Source organism: Mastigoproctus giganteus, chromosome 6, assembly GCF_048544385.1.
Source record: "Mastigoproctus giganteus isolate SK-2022 chromosome 6, ASM4854438v1, whole genome shotgun sequence".
Lineage (NCBI taxonomy): Eukaryota > Metazoa > Arthropoda > Arachnida > Uropygi > Thelyphonidae > Mastigoproctus > Mastigoproctus giganteus.
Window position 1 is genome coordinate 55723862 of NC_143580.1, and position 16405 is coordinate 55740266.

General features: G+C 34.9%; 1 protein-coding gene across 1 annotated transcript in view; it reads right to left on the reverse strand.

Moving 5' to 3' along the window:
• The window catches only part of LOC150084293 (uncharacterized), a 67828-nt gene that overhangs the window by 20178 nt on the left and 31245 nt on the right, over positions 1-16405 (reverse strand). The window contains exons 3-4 of the mRNA XM_090376174.1: positions 11876-12225; positions 8613-8664 (exon numbers count right to left, since the gene is read on the reverse strand). Coding sequence (XP_090232300.1) covers positions 8613-8664; positions 11876-12225 — 402 coding nt within the window. The remainder of the gene's footprint in view (positions 1-8612; positions 8665-11875; positions 12226-16405) is intronic.

Here is a 16405-nt window from a genome sequence, read left to right on the forward strand (position 1 = left end):
ATGGAGGTGAAAATTACACAAAGTGCCAAGGACAAGAAGGGTAAGGATAGTAGAAAAAAGAAGTAATGTAGATTTGAAAAAGGCAAAAGAATGTTAATATCCTAAAATTTATGATGAATTAAGAAAATGATGGGCTGAATTGCAAAGCCAGTTTGGAGGTGAAGGAACTGTAAAGTAAAAATATTAATACGAAATAATTAAACAAAATAAAGTAAAAAAAAAAGTAAAATAAAATAAAAGGTGGTAGAACTGTTATCAGATATGGGTGGGCAAATTTAGTTAAGCCGAATACAGGCATGGCTAAATAGCAAAATCTGATGTCAGCAGAAGTAAATATTGATACATGGTCAGGTAATTCATCAGGGGACTACACCTGACCATGTATCAGGAACTGCATTTCTATACTTGTCCATAACATTAGAAGAAATGTGAAATAAAGCCAAAAAGCAAAAAGAAAAAAAATTAGCACATTCTTTTATAGTATGGACAAGGTAGTCCCAACGATATGAAAATTATTAAGGTAAAAATAAGGATAAGGCTAAAAAATATAATTAAGTGTTTTAAACACTTAATTATATTTAATTATGGGATTCCTTAGGGTATCGATTTAATTGACTTAATAAAGAGTAGCAATAGCTTAATTTTCAGTACTTACCATAATATAATCTGCAATTGGGCTTAGAGTGAATAAGGTGGAAATAGACTAAAAATTGGATTTAATGTGAATGAGCTTAAATTTTTGAACGGAGTTTAAAATATGCTCAAGGAAATAGAAGTGCACGTCTTCATCCTTGGTTGTCATGAATTAAAGTTGAAAGGAATTGGAACTATGAGAGTATAATCAAGAGACCAATAGCTGTAACGATGGGCTTTCGTTATTAACGTCTTCTGTTGGTAATAGTGAAGAAAGAGAGAGTGCGTGTATTTAAAAGAATTAGAAGAAAATGGACAATTAAATTTTCTTAACCTTACCATATATAAAACTGATACTCAATTCAGAACTAGAATTTTCAGAAAAAACGCCCATATTGGAAAATACTTACATTATGAATCACACCACCCTTTCAGCACAAAAAAAGCCGTCCTGTACAATCAAATATATAATGCTATCAAATACAGTTCAACACAAAACGACTTATCTAATGAACTTTAATATCTTACAGGAAAATTTATATCCAGGAAATACCCTTTACAGTTAATTCAAAAAACTATTTCCAATGTCTAAAATAATATTAATAATCCATCCAAACATAACACACAACAATTTACGTGTAGTGTTTCCTTATCATAGTGACTTTGCTAGACAGTTTCGTCGAATGTTTGCAAATACCGACATTTTGCTCACATTTTCAACATACAATAAACTAGGATCCATGTTTAATTCTTATAAAGAAACTTATAAATATCAAATCTGTGATTTAAACAACATAGTATACTTAATAAAATGCCAGCAAAATTGTAATTCATGCTGTATCGGAAGCACCACTTCAAAATACGGCTCTACAAAAACATCAAATACACGAGCATACTATCATTATAATAGCTTTAAAACTGGACAAGCAAATACAGAACTGACTTTACATGTACAATCCCATAACCATACACCTTTAGTAGAGTCAGCAATCCCCATTATTAAATTCCAATCTAGTTTTAGAATTTATCAGTATGAAGCCCTTATCATAGAATGGTTTCGGCATCGATCTAAATTAAACGTATTAAATGCAAAATTACCCTACCTCTCCCCGGTCTGGAATCTCACGCATCTGAGATTCCCACATGCATCAGAGAGCATCACGGGAACCTAGAGTTCTTTTAAATACACACGCTCTCTCTTTCTTCACTATTACCAACTGAAGACGTTAATAACGAAAGCCCATCATTATGGCTATTGGTCTCTTGATTATACTCTCATAGTTCCAATCCCTTTTAACTTTAATTCATGACATCCAAGGATGAAGACGTGAACTTCTATTTCCTTGAGCATATTTTAAAACTCCATTCAAAAATTTAAGCTCATCCACATTAAATCAAATTTTTAGTCTATTTCCACCTTATTCACTCTAAGCCCAACTGCAGATTATATCAAGGTAAGTACTGAAAATTAAGCTATTGCTACTATTTATTAAGCCTTATTTTTATCTTAATTTTAAATTCTTAAAACCAACTGTACAAATTTCAAATATACGAGGAGCAGTACAAAAGTAATGCCTCCTATTTTTTTTTTCAGAAAATTTAATTCCTACAACTTTTACATCAATTAATCCTCAATCATTAAAAAACACTTATTTTTCCAAAAAGTCACCATCATTGTCTATGCACTTCCGCCATCTGAGTCAGACACTGTACTCCAATCCTGTAAGTCCTTACTCTTACTACAGAGGGCTTTGCGAACACTGTGCTTGATTTGGTCATCATCTGCAAAATGAGTTCCATGAAGTTCTGTTGTTGTTGTTGTTGTTTGGTTTTTAGGAGCATTAGCAACTAAGGCCATATTGCTCCAGGATATGCGGTGGTCATTCCTTAACCTCCGTATTTGGTGGTGACGGGCTCGAACCCCGGTCTAATCAAGAAGCGTGTGCTATGCACTGCTGCTCCTTCCCAACTGGCTACGGAGGCGCCCCATGAAGTGCATCCTTCAGCGGGCTGAAGAGGTGATAGTCGGAAGGTGCAAGGTCTGGGTTATGAGAGGGGTGAGAAAGAACTGTGCACCCCAGTTTTGCAATGGCTTCCATTGTGCGCAGACTGGTGTGGTGTCGTGCATTGCCATGGAGAAGAGGAACCTCATTAAGGTTTTTGTCCAGTCAAACTCTACGGATGGGGCTTTCAACTTTTTCAACGTTTCTACATATCAATCTGAGTTGATTGTGGTGTCATGCTACAAGAAGTCTACAAGCAAGACCCATATCTTTGTCCCAAAACACTGTTGCCATGATTTTACAGACAGAAGGCTGTCTTTTGAACTTCTTGCATGGTGAATTTTGATGGTGCCACTCCGTCGACTGTCTCTTTGTTTCAGGGTCATAATGATGGACCCAGGTTTCGTCACCTGTGACTCTGTGTGAAAGAAAAACCTCGCCTTCACTCTCATAGTGCTGGATAAGTTCCATACAGATGACTTTCTGGGCTTCTTTGTGCTCATGTATTAGCATTTTCAGGACCCACTGGGTACAAACCTTGTTGTAGCTTAGTTCCTTTATGATGGTTATCACAGCAGGTTTCCCTATACCTACTGCATCGCATCATTGAATCCCAATGAATATGTAATTAATCAATCATCCATTAAAAGAAGCAGAGAAACAATATTATTCATTTTCATTGAGATTCAAAGGTATTTCCCAATATTTTGGGGAAAACAACAGCGACTGGCTACTCATGATTGGAAGTGGATTAGATTTGGAAGAATTATTACGAGTACCTGCTATAGCATCATCTCAAGGAAAAGAAGTATGCAGCACTGTATTTGACACTTTAAAAGAGTGGAGTTGACTGATACACTTCAGGCATTTTGTTTTGATACTAGAGCATAAAATACCTGACGAGCCAATGGTTCAGCGGTTTTGTCGCAACAAAAGTTGAAAAGAGACATGTGGCTACCAGATCATAACCATATGTTTCAGATAGTGCTAACTGGAGTTTTATATTGATAAAGGTGACTGTAGCATCCAGTTTGGTCATCCCTTTATTCAAAAGGTTCAAGAATAAATGGGAAACTACAGACAAGAAAAAATATTCTAATTTCAAGAATAGATGCTTCTGTTTACAAAACTTTAAAAAATATCGCTGTAGAGTTCAAATCATTTGCTAAGCAAAAGCTAATGTAAAATTTCAATCACCGTGATCTTATCGTTTGGCAAGGTGGATCGTGAAGTATATCTACTGCTTTAAAATTTTTTAAATCCTTGTTCAATTTGAACTAAAGAAAATTGAAATTAAAGCAATTGCAGAAATATGTGCGTTTCTAATACATTGTTATATAAGTTTGTTTTTCTGCACCTAATACCTTGGAAGTTCCCTTGACTGATATAGTTTTTTTGAAAAATTTACACCAGTTTAAAAAATTACACAAAGGCATCACCCAATAGGGAAATGAAAAGTTTTTAAACCACTTGTGGTATATGAAGCCAGAACATGCTGCATTTTCATTATTTAACATCACAATTGGAACGGATGAAATATAATGAATAGCTAGCAAAATAATATAAATAAAAAGCTGGATGATGATTATGGAGAACAAGAAACCGACAAGAAAATGATTTTAAATCAAGAAGACATAACAAAATTAATTTCTAGAGATATACCCGTGGATTTATTATCCCAAAATTTGCTTAATTTATTAAAGAGATTTAGAATATCCAATGAATTTTTACACAGTTTCTTCACAGGATCCTCAAGAAAACTATCAAAGAAAATCATTTCTTCTTTGAAGAGTGAATGACACTGGTGAAAGAGGTGTCAAATTGATAGGTGAATACAATAACAAAATAACAAGGAATGAAGACCAAAACCAATTTTTGTTGCAGGTACATTTGATTATGTAAATTAATTACTCCTTTTCCTTTTTTTTTTTTTTTTTTTTTTTTAATAAAGATGCATTTTGTGGAAAAAAATTTGCACTAATGATTTTTTTTTTTTAAAAACTACTTCGGTCATTCAGTATTATTGTAGAAAATACCCAACAGCAAAGAAGGCTGCAATGAATAAAGAGTACTAATGATAAATATTGTCATAAATGTGTAAGCAGATCATCTTATTTTAATAAACAATAAAAGTTCTTAATGTCTGCACACTTTTTTGATTAAATATATGTCTCCACAATTAGAATATGATTATACAGTCAACCAACCGGCCTCCATAGCCGAGTGGTCAGGAGCGGAAGTGCAGTAGCACACGCTCTTTGAGTAGACCAGGGTTCAAGCCCCTGACTGCTAAATACGGTCAATCTGCCAACCCGCACTGGGCCAGCGTGGCAGATTATGGTCCATTTCCCTCAGCATGAGTTGTTGAGGAGGTTTCCATCTTGCAGTGGGTTGATAAGGGCTGCAGTTTTTATACAGTCAGACACAGAAATTCAGTTTAGTTGCCGCACGTGTTAATATTATACTACTGACCTGCAATTTTGCATGTTACTATTTTACCATGTGAAAGAACAAGACTAGAAAAAATTATTTCTTCATTCTAAAATAATGATTTTTAAAAATAAGGACCACCTTAATATAAATATATATATATATACATACACAGTAGAAGTAAATTGCAATACTTGAATTATATGGCTTTCACTTATGCATCTAAGTTGCTTAATCTTAGTTGTAATGACACAAAATTCTTCACACAACGAATTACCAGGAACCCTACTAAAGGATGGGGATTTACGCCCCCGGTAAAATATTCCGAAGTAATAGATTCTTTTATCTATTTGCTTTCTGGTGGATATTTGGTTCCCTTTTTAGGCCATGGTCGTGCACTAATATTAGGCTATATAGTTAAAATACAAATAGAGAAACATGGTACAGTGGATTCCGGTTATTTGGGCCACCGGTTAATCAGGGCAGCTGTTTATTTGGGGCAAATCTTAAAAAACAGAAACCAATCGAGAAAATAGCCAGTGTTTACGCTGCTTAATTGGAACAGCATGCCGTTTAATCGGGGCAGGAGACTGCAGCACTGGAGATTGCCCTACGATTGTCTCCGATGGTACCACGTGGTTCGGTCGAAATTCTGGAGGTCACAACCATAAAACAATAAAAACAATTAGCAGTCACCTGTTTATTGGGCTTTTCTGTTAGTGAAATCTATCATAAACGGACTGTAAACTCGATCTTACTAAATTTGCAACAATACCGACAGCTGGAATTCTGTGGGTTATTATGATTTGGTTTGGTTTTTTTTTTTTTTTTTTTTTTTAGGAGCATTAGCAACTAAGGCCATATTGTTCCAGGACATGCGGTGGTCATTCCCTGACCTTTCCACATCCTCTGTATTTGGTTGTGACGGGCTCGAACCCTGGTCTAATCAAGAAGCGTGTGCTACGCACTGCTGCTCCTTCCCACCTGGCTACGGAGGCGCCAGGGTTATTATGGTGAAATGTGTTTATACTTCCATGAAATCTTCAATCATATAAAAAAAATTAATTTTCAGATCTTCTCTTCATTCCTATTTTTAAAGCTTTGTAACTTGTTACTCCATTCTCACTTGTGTGTATTGTGTTACTTGCATTTTGTGGGCGCCGTGTTCTTTGTTATTGATTGTTTATCTTTTTACTGTTTTAAATTTTAACCCCCATCCACAAATGTCAGTAAACAGAAGTGTCAACTAGTTCGTATGTACATATTACACAGTACGTATTAATTATTCCGATTATCAGGTATCATTTAATTTAACTGGTAAGGTAATAAAGGGTAAATTTGTGCTTAATATACTTTGCTTTTATAGCCTGTGGATAATATTCCTCCTATTTTCGCTAATTAGAATTGCTGTTTAATAGAATTAAAATTCAATTCACAAACGTGATCACAATGACTGGCGCTTACTGCACATCGTATAGTGAACGGTACTTTATTATGGTGACTCTATCATAACATGATTTGATTGCACAGTGAACCAATTGTAAAGGGGGGTGGGGGGGTTTACATTGTATTTATAACTATTTACGTGAAACTTCGGATAATTTGAGCAGCCATATGGCCAAAATGCACTAGTCCTGATGTGTCCCAAATAACCGGAATGGGCTGTACTTATATATATTTTATTGTGTAAGTCATATTCGGCAAGTTTAGCATATTAAGCTATCGGTAACTTTAACTTTTTTTTTTTTTTTTGACGTGCCTTTCAATATAAGCCTTGTGCAGTAACAGCATCATGATACTCTTGTTTTGTTATTATGTTTATTTTTGGATTAAGTATGACTTCGATAGTTATGGTGGATACTTGGTTCCATTTTTAGGCCATGGTCGCACACTAATATTATATAGAAACATGGTACTTATATACAGGGTGTCTCAAAAATATTGGTACAAACGTTTAGGGGAGGTAGGTAACATCTAAAGGAATGTGAATCGCATAGGAACCCATAACCATCGACGCCCAAAACACCTGTTCAAATGGTCATGAACACACCTTCCATAATGGGCAGGCGCCCTGTCATGTTAAAACCAAATGTTGCATCTCACATTTGCTGGAACATTATCAAGTAGCCGTGGTAGAACTTGTTCAAGAAAGATCCGATATTTAGCAGAGTTCATGCGGGATGGTAACAGGTTATGGGCCGACTAAGCAGTCACCGACCATATCTGCCCACACATTTATTGCGAAGCAATGTTTTGCCACATGGGGGTGCACACCGTGGGCCCTCTGTTAATCCATACACTAGGTGCATGTCTGCCAGCTCACAGTTCGTATATCGATGCATGCTCTTCGTGCAGCGACTACTGCTTGAATGAGTAAACCAGAAATTTTCCCTCTCACAAACTGATGAGCAGCGCCGTGTACCGACTTACGGTGACGTTTCCGGTTATGGGTTCCTATGCGATTCACATTCCTTTAGATGTTACCTACCTCCCCTAAACGTTTGTACCAATATTTTTGAGACACCCCGTATATATAAGTAATATTGAATAAAGTATGCATAAATGGATGTGAAAGTTACACAAAGTGCCAGTAACTAGAAGGGTGAGGAAAACAGAAAAAGAAGTGTAGTAGATTTATGAAAGGTGAAAGAATGTTAATATCCTAAAGGTTATGATGAATTAAACGAAATTATGGACTGAATTACCAAGCCAATAGAAAGTGGAAGAACTGTAAAGTAAAATTAGTACATCAAAATACTAATAAAATAAAAAATAAAATGAAAAAAAAAAAAAAAAAAAAAAAAAATGAAAGTGGTATAGCTGTCATCAGATGTGGGGGAAAACATTTAGAAAATGGTCGAATATAGGTAAGGCAAATATGCTGGATCTGATGCCAACTGAAATAAATATTGATACATGATCAGGTATTTCATCAGGGGACCACCTGACCATGTATCTTTTGACCATTTTCTAAATATGTTTCCCCCATATCTGATGACAGCTATACTACTTTCATTTTTTTTTTTTTTTTTTATTAGTATTTTGATGTACTAATTTTACTTTACAGTACTTCCACTTTCTATTGGCTTGATAATTCAGCCCATAATTTTGCTTAATTCATCATAACCTCTACGATATTAACATTCTTTCACCTTTCACAAATCTACTACACTTCTTTTTCTACTTTCCTCACCCTTCTAGTTACTGGCACTTTGTGTAACTTTCACATCCATTTATGCATACTTTATTCAATATATTAATACAAACTTATATATACTCTTGCAACCTTTAATGCTGCTTGGCACTTTTAGGTGTATCTCTGTCATACCTGATTTATTAATCTTTCATTCACTGAAACCATTTCATCAACTGAATACCTCTTTATCCTATGTAACTGTTTAAACATTACCTTTAAGGGTTACATTTAATATTCATTTATATATATATATTTTATATGCATGAAATTTAAGGTTAGTATCTTTTACTGCATGAAGCCATTCTTAAGCAATTAAAATCAGCCAGAATTAAAAAATATACTAAACTTACCCAAACTCATCATCAAAATCAGAACGAAATGTCATGCCACCAATGCCAGACTCTAAATAAAAAAATAAATAAATAATATAAAATAAAACTAATGTTTCTTTCAATATATTAAAAACATTGTTTTATTTTGGCTTCAATAGCTAATTTCTATAGAAGTAAAAAGTTATTGAACTTTTTACTTCTATAAACATTAACTTACCAGTGTCCCATAACTGTTTTTGTCTACTGCTTACTAAATTTGCAAGAACAGGACATGCATCATAGATGAAGGAACAGAAGGAAATATGACAAAAATAATGATCTCCAACAGAGGTTTGACAAAATTTAGAAAAGCATTTAAATTATTAATCTGTCCACATTATATACTGTTATTTACAAGGTTCATTCTAGTTATAAGATCCCCTACTTTGTTTTACAAATGCATTATGTGAATATGAATGACACGTATTGTTTACATAAGGTGCATTATATGGCAGCAGTATCCACAGAAAGCTATTTCCTTGAAAATATTGCTCTTGATGATATATTTTGTCTAAAATTTGAATGGGCAGATTTCTAGGTACTTTGTCATATGCTTTTCCAAGAGTAGCAAATGCTAAATAAAGGTTCTTGTTATGTTCCCATAGCTTTTCAATAATTTGTCTTAATACAAATAGATGATCCTAGCATCAACTGTTTGTCCTAAAACTTGATTATTCCTATTCACAGTTACTTTCAACAATAAGTCTAATTCTCTCCTCTAAGATACACACAGATTTTGATATTCCTCTAACTTCTGCACTCAGCTTTATTTCCCTTTAAATATGTTGGTACAATTATTGCCATACTCCAGCCTTCAACTTATCCATCAGAAAATTACCTCTGATTAATGCGATGTAACCACCATGGCACAACTTTCCTCTCTAGCTTTCAGAATTTCAGGTCTAATTTCATCTATATTACTTGATATTTTTCACTACCCTTCCTCTTCTTCAGTGATGTTTATGGCACCCTTGTTAAACAATTCAAAATATTTACTCCATACTTTTAAAATAGTCTTCTCTTCTGTTTTAACTTTGCCATTATCACTCTCAATTACTTTAGTTCTGGTTTTTCCACCTGAGATTTTTAACCAAGCACTAGAACATTGTTTTCCATGTCTTAGCAAAACCAAGGTATAGAGGGTGTGATGTATAAATTTGCAGATGATGTAAAGATTGGTAGAGTAGTTAACGATCACTGCCAAGCAGAGCTTCTTCAGAGTGACCTATATAGACTTCAGGGATGGTGGGAAAAATAGCAGCTATGCTTTAATCCAGCAAAGTGTAAGGTGTTACACCTGGGGAACAGTAACCACAAAAATAACTGCCGACCGGGCTAGCCGGGTGGGTAAAGTGCCTGACTGCCTGGCAACCCAAAGGTCACGGGTTTGAATCCCGCCTTGGGCTTGGATCAAAGTACTGCAAAAACCTTGGGAGGTGCATTATGGCCACAGAAGCCGATGCGCCAACAACTACCAAAAAAAAAAAAAAATAAATAACTTATATACTTGGTGGAGTTGAACTAAAGCCAGTAGTGGAAGAAAGGGACTTTGGTGTTACAATACGCTCAGACGTGGAATTCTCCAAGCATCATAGACAGGTTGCAAGGAAGGCTCATGGTGTCCTATCAATGATTTATCGAACATTTGCTAGTACAGATAAGGACTTCATAATCCAATTATATAAGGCGACTGTTAGACCACACTTGGAATACTATGTTTAAGTATGGAGACCGCACCTAAAGAAAGACATTGAGCTTCTTGAAAGGGTCCAAAGACAGGTAACTTGCCTGGTGAGATCGGCAAAAGGGAGTCCATATGAGGAAAGACTTTGAATATATGGGGTGCAGAGCTTGGAAACTAGGAACCTTAAAGAAGACTTGATTGGGATGTTTAAGGCTCTGAGAGGCATAAGTAAAATGAATGAGAATGAAATTTTCACAGTTATAAATAATTCCAGAACTAGGGGCCAGTTAGTTATTTGGTTAGTTATTTAATTTTTAGGAGCATTAGCAACTAAGGCCATATTGCTCCGGGATATGCGGTGGTCATTCCCTGACCTTTCCACATCCTTCGTATTTAGTGGTGACGGGCTCGAACCCTGGTCTAATCAAGAAGCGTGTGCTACGCACTGCTGCTCCTTCCCACCTGGCTACGGAGGTGCCAACTAGGGGCCATAAATTGAAATTACAAAGGAGATGTTTAGACTGGATGACAGGAAGTTTTATTTTAGCCAGTGAGTTATAAATTACTGGAATAAGTTACCTACATGGGTGGTAGAGGCTGACAGTTTGGGGAAATTCAAAGGTCAGCTGGATGGTTACCTACGGGAGGACAGAAAAGCATAGGTTGTCACATTTCCTTTTCTTTTATTAATTATTATTATTTTTAAAATTTTCTTCTTATTTTTTTTGGTTCATGCAGCATAAGCCATAGGCTTCCTTGCACCAAGTGGCTATTACTAATACAGTCAGTTCTCGTATAACACGGTTGTGTTCCTAGAAACCCTCGTGCAATATAAATAACAGGCTTTATGGGAAAAATAGGGTTATGTGCCGACCACCCATTACTGAACACACATTTGTAACCAAAACATTATCAAATGCAATATATAATCGTAATAAAATATTGTTAATGCTTTTATCGTAAGCAAACTTGTTCCTGATCTCTTCTTTGATCTTCTATCCACACTGATAACCGACATTCCATCTCTTCCAGTTCTTTGAGTCTTGATCTAATGTCTTTTTGTTACACTTTGAGTCATTTCTGCTTTAAAAGTTGCTTTTATTTTCTCTGCATTCTTTCTATTTGTTCTCAGCGGTTAGGTTATGTTATTTCCTAACTTAACTTTAAAGTTAAGTTAGGAAATAAGGTTTACTAACTTCATCTGTCACACCAACATGTCAATCAATATATCGTTCGACTTCTACTGCCACTACTGATAACATGCAACGTCTGTTTACTGAGAATGTAGGGAGAAACTGCGGTAGCGACAAATTAGTTTGTCTGGCAAGTTTCTAGTAGTTTGCCGTGGTTCTCGTGTTGGCTTTCTTTACCTTAGTCGCTTTTCTTTTTCTCTCTGAATTTTTGGACCTTCAAAGTCAACTTATATGCCAGAACATAAGGTATTAAATATATAACTAGATAAAAATTCTGGAATACACAGCACACTAACCTACAGATTATCCTATGCCACTGATTAAAAATATAGATCTTTAAGCATAAAATAAATAAATAAAATTACCTCTTTCAAAACTACGTATAGGAGAAAAGCTTCTTCTTTCATAAAGGACAGGTGATAAACTCCTACGATACACACCAGGAGACCCTCTACCACCTAATGGTGAAAGTCTTCCACGCAATGGAGACCGCCGGTCATAATTTCGTATGGGTGAACGTCTACTGTAAGTTCTAACTGGAGAACGCCTTTCAAATGTTAATGGAGATCGTCTATCAAAAGGAGAACGTCTCTCATAAGTTCTCAATGGAGAACGTCGACTACTTCTAAGTGGAGAGAAACTTCTGCTATACAAAGGAGAAGAAGATCTGTTGAACGGTCCTGGAGAACCTCTATCACCAAATCTTGACAATCCTCTAAAATAAAGGCAATGGTAATTATGTAAATCATAAATGGCTTGAAAACTTAAGGGTCATAAGATGTAAAAGGTTAGTAAAAGTATAACAGAATAGAGGTGTGTGGGGTGACACAACAGATACACAAAATGAGACAGTCTAAAATGTTTTTGGAATTGATATAATTACAAAAATCACAACTGGTCACTTCCACAGGTTTCAGAACTTATGCACTATTACTGCACTTTACTTATAAACTTACTTCGAACTATGAGGGGTGCTCTGAAACTAATGACTCCATTTTTTCCACCCCTTGGTCACCACTGTAAGTATGCCAATTTAAACTGTATGTTATGTACTTCAAGTTTTTAAGGACTTGCAATTATATTTCTATATATTTGTTTCCATTTTGCATATATTTTCTCTGCCACTGAACCAGTACCTGCATCCTCTCACAGAAGTCGCTGTCAGCCTCTAAGAACCATTTCTTGATGAAAACATTGATGGCATTATTGTTGGCAGTGTTTCCCATGAAGGATGCTGGTATGGGGCCAGGAATTGTCATACCAAAGGTGATATTTTCCTTTCTTCTCTGATTCACTCTGGCATTTTGTATCTTCAACTTCTTCAGTGACTCTACACAGTGAGCAGAACTAATCCACAAGAATTTCCTGTAGCCCAGACCATCCAGGTCTGTTTTTGATGTATTAAAGCCTGTTCTCACACCCACACACATTTCTCAGGTCCCAATGCATCAGTCTTCATAAAACAGTATCTATTCTGTCCTTGTTTTCCAGTGTAACTGCAGTGCAAGGATGGCCTGACTTTTGCATTTCTTTCAAACCACTATTAACACCACTGCCTCCACCTAACTCAAAGAATTCACTGAAGTTTGAAGAATCAATGAATCTCAACAGGCACAATGTTCTCTGCATTCAGGAACTCAATAAAACTCCAATATGTGATATGCACATCAATGTCACCCTTCATTTTCATACTTTTTAAAGACCTGAGAGTTGGCATGCAGTGATAGTGCAGAAGTCCTTAAATCTGCAAGATATTAGCAGTTGCATTTAAATTTTCACTTGACACAATTACATTTGTATGCAACATCACAAACAGGGAAAAAAAATTTGGAGGCAATGGTTTTGGAATGATCTTTATAGAGTTTGAAGAAGTGACTTTTTCTTTTCTTTTTTTTGATATGGCTGAAAGTGGTATTTCTTCAACACACATGTGCTTACACCACTAGGGAACAACAGATGATCAGATCAATTTCTTACTTTAATCCGGGGGCCATCAACCTTTAATGACATATAAGTTACTTTAAAGATAGTCTCCAGATGTACTTTTTTTTTTTTTTAAAAGCATATCAGGTAGATACACAAATTTTAAGTAAATTTATAAACTAAATCAGGCAAGTAACTGCCTGTTCTCTGGAACAACCTTCCTTCACATGTATTTACTATAGACCAGGCATGTAAAACTGGTGACCCCCACTCCAGTGCTGTCAATTTTCATAGATTAAAAGGATTAAATCTATATGAAAATAATGGTAAATAATACTTAAAGGGAATACACTAATGCAAAATAGAAAACATAATAAGAATCTTTATAAGTGTCATAAGATCACAAGTTTTTGTGCACAGGAAAATATGCAAAATTTTTAATACATTTATCACAAAAACTTCTGAGTTTGACATCCCTCTTTTAGACCAACTTGGACCTTTGACTTATCGATCAGATTGTAAATATAGAAGAAATGTAAATTTCTTCGCACAGAAACTGACAATCATTATATTGCATATTTTCTAGATCAAAATTCCGTAAGCAGCCACTTCTATTATCAAAATTTGGGTGGTCCATAATTCAGTTTTGTAGTATAATTTATATTTAATTTTTAATTTTTTTTTTTTTTTTTGTGGCATACATACAAATACAGCAACTAATGTGATGTTGCCATCACTAAAATTGGGTTGAAAAATGTATTTAAAGATGATGCACCATTGAAAAAGTGAAAAACCTTAAAAATGTGAAAAAGCCCATAAAAATTCTTCACATCATCGATGGGACTCTAACTCTGGTCTTTTCCACCCAGTGTGAGAAAGACGGTAATTCTACCAACTGTGCTATCCATGAGGACACCAAAGTTTGTACATTAGGCACCATTATTATTATTACATCTCATACTGTGAAATCCTTCACAATGTATGAGACATTATAATAATGCCTAATGTACCAACTTTGGTTTGCTTTAAAATTCAACTGTAGTAATGATGCAGTTGCACAAAACAGTTTGAATGTTACCTAGTTTTTATTTATTTAATTAGACTTGGATTATATTTTGTAATTCAATACACATTAATCTAATTACTGAAATATAAAACCACTACAATGTTTAAATGACTTTTGGGAATATTTCTGAAATTACAAGTCAAACAAACCTACTTTTCCTTTAATTGATCAACTGCATGCACCAGCATATTTTTTTAAATACCAAATTATCAAATTACTGACACACTGATTAAAAAATATTCACTAATTAATATTCTTCATCATGATTTCATTATTAATGTACATCCATAATCTTAAAAGTTGGTAATTATGGTATTTGAATTATAATAAGTTCAATTTAATAAACTAGTTTAAAATATGAACTTTACTTCAGCATTCTGCATAAAAAAAAAAAAATACTTTGTGTTAATTTATATTGTATACAGTATCTCACAACAGATAAATCAGTCATATAAACCCATTAACAGAAAACCAAATTGTGCATGTCAAAACTGCATATCCTGTAACCCGCCACATGCATGTTAATGACATATTTCCCCCAATCATGAACAGCCCTGTCTGTACATATGTAAACAATCTATACACTTTTATTCAGAAGAGTAGTCCAGGAGTGTTCTAAGTGTAAACACACCTTTAAATGTTAGAAATGTATGTGGTACTAAAAAAAAGGATGGAGGTTTCAGTCAGTAATTAATATATACTTGTATATACTAATTTTAAATTTTAAAGATAAAAATTTTAATAAATGAAGATTTGGAAAACAGAAATATTTGAGATTATTCTAGTAAAAATCTACAAATGGAAAGATCATGACAAGACGCCAGACCAATATTTGGAGGAGGATGCAATATGCACTGGGACCTTTTCCTGAAATTAATTATTGCACCTGGGCCCCGGAAATCGGGGACCACGAGTGCAACATGGTCCCAGAGTTAGGGGACTCAGGTGCAATAATTAATATTTAATATTTCAAAAGCCCCCTGAAAATCAAAAAACACCCCGGCAACATACTTTTCTAGGGATAATCTTACTCTTTCCATCATATCAAAAAGTGCATCTTCCGTTGATCTGGCCCTCTTGAAGCCATACTGCCGCTCTGATGCCTGCCCTTTCTCATTATATATCTTATTTAACCTAAAATTCATCAAGCACTCTAATACTTTTTCCCAGCACACACACAACAAAGCTACCGGCCTATAGGACTGTGGATCCATCAGATCTTTATCCGACTTCTTCAACGTAACTTAATGGATGCCTCCTTCCATTTTTTAGGAAGTATCCTTGTTTCCAGCACTCATTATAAACTGTTAATAACAAATCAGGCAAAAATATTTCCTTTTACCAATCTTTTTACTATTTCAATTACAATTCCATCACTACCTGTAGCCTTCTTATTCTTAAACTTTTCAATAGCCTCTTCCATTTCCTGCACTGTGAACTCACACTTATCTTCTGCTTCATATTCTCTATTCAATCTTCTAATTTCACTTTGTACCTCAGTTTCATTCTCAATAATATCCTCTTTAAACAACTCATCCAACACTATTTGTGTTGATTCCATCCAGCTCAGTCTCCAATCTACCTTGTATCTGCATAGTATGTTGAACCTTCTAACTTTATCTTATCCATTGTTATTTTATATGGTAATCCCACGGATTCAGACTACCCTCAGTACTGACAAAATCTTGCCAGCATTTCATTTTACATTCTCTTATTATTTTAACATACTGTCTTCTTATTTACACATATTGTTCTCTATAAACTCTTACCAACTCCATTTCACTTTGCCTCCTAGCTTTCTGGATCCTCCTACGCTTCTGTGTTAACTCCCTATTCCACCATGGAACTGAGATACTTACCTTTCTTCCCCTCCTCATAATGCCTCCAGACACTCCTATTAAAATCT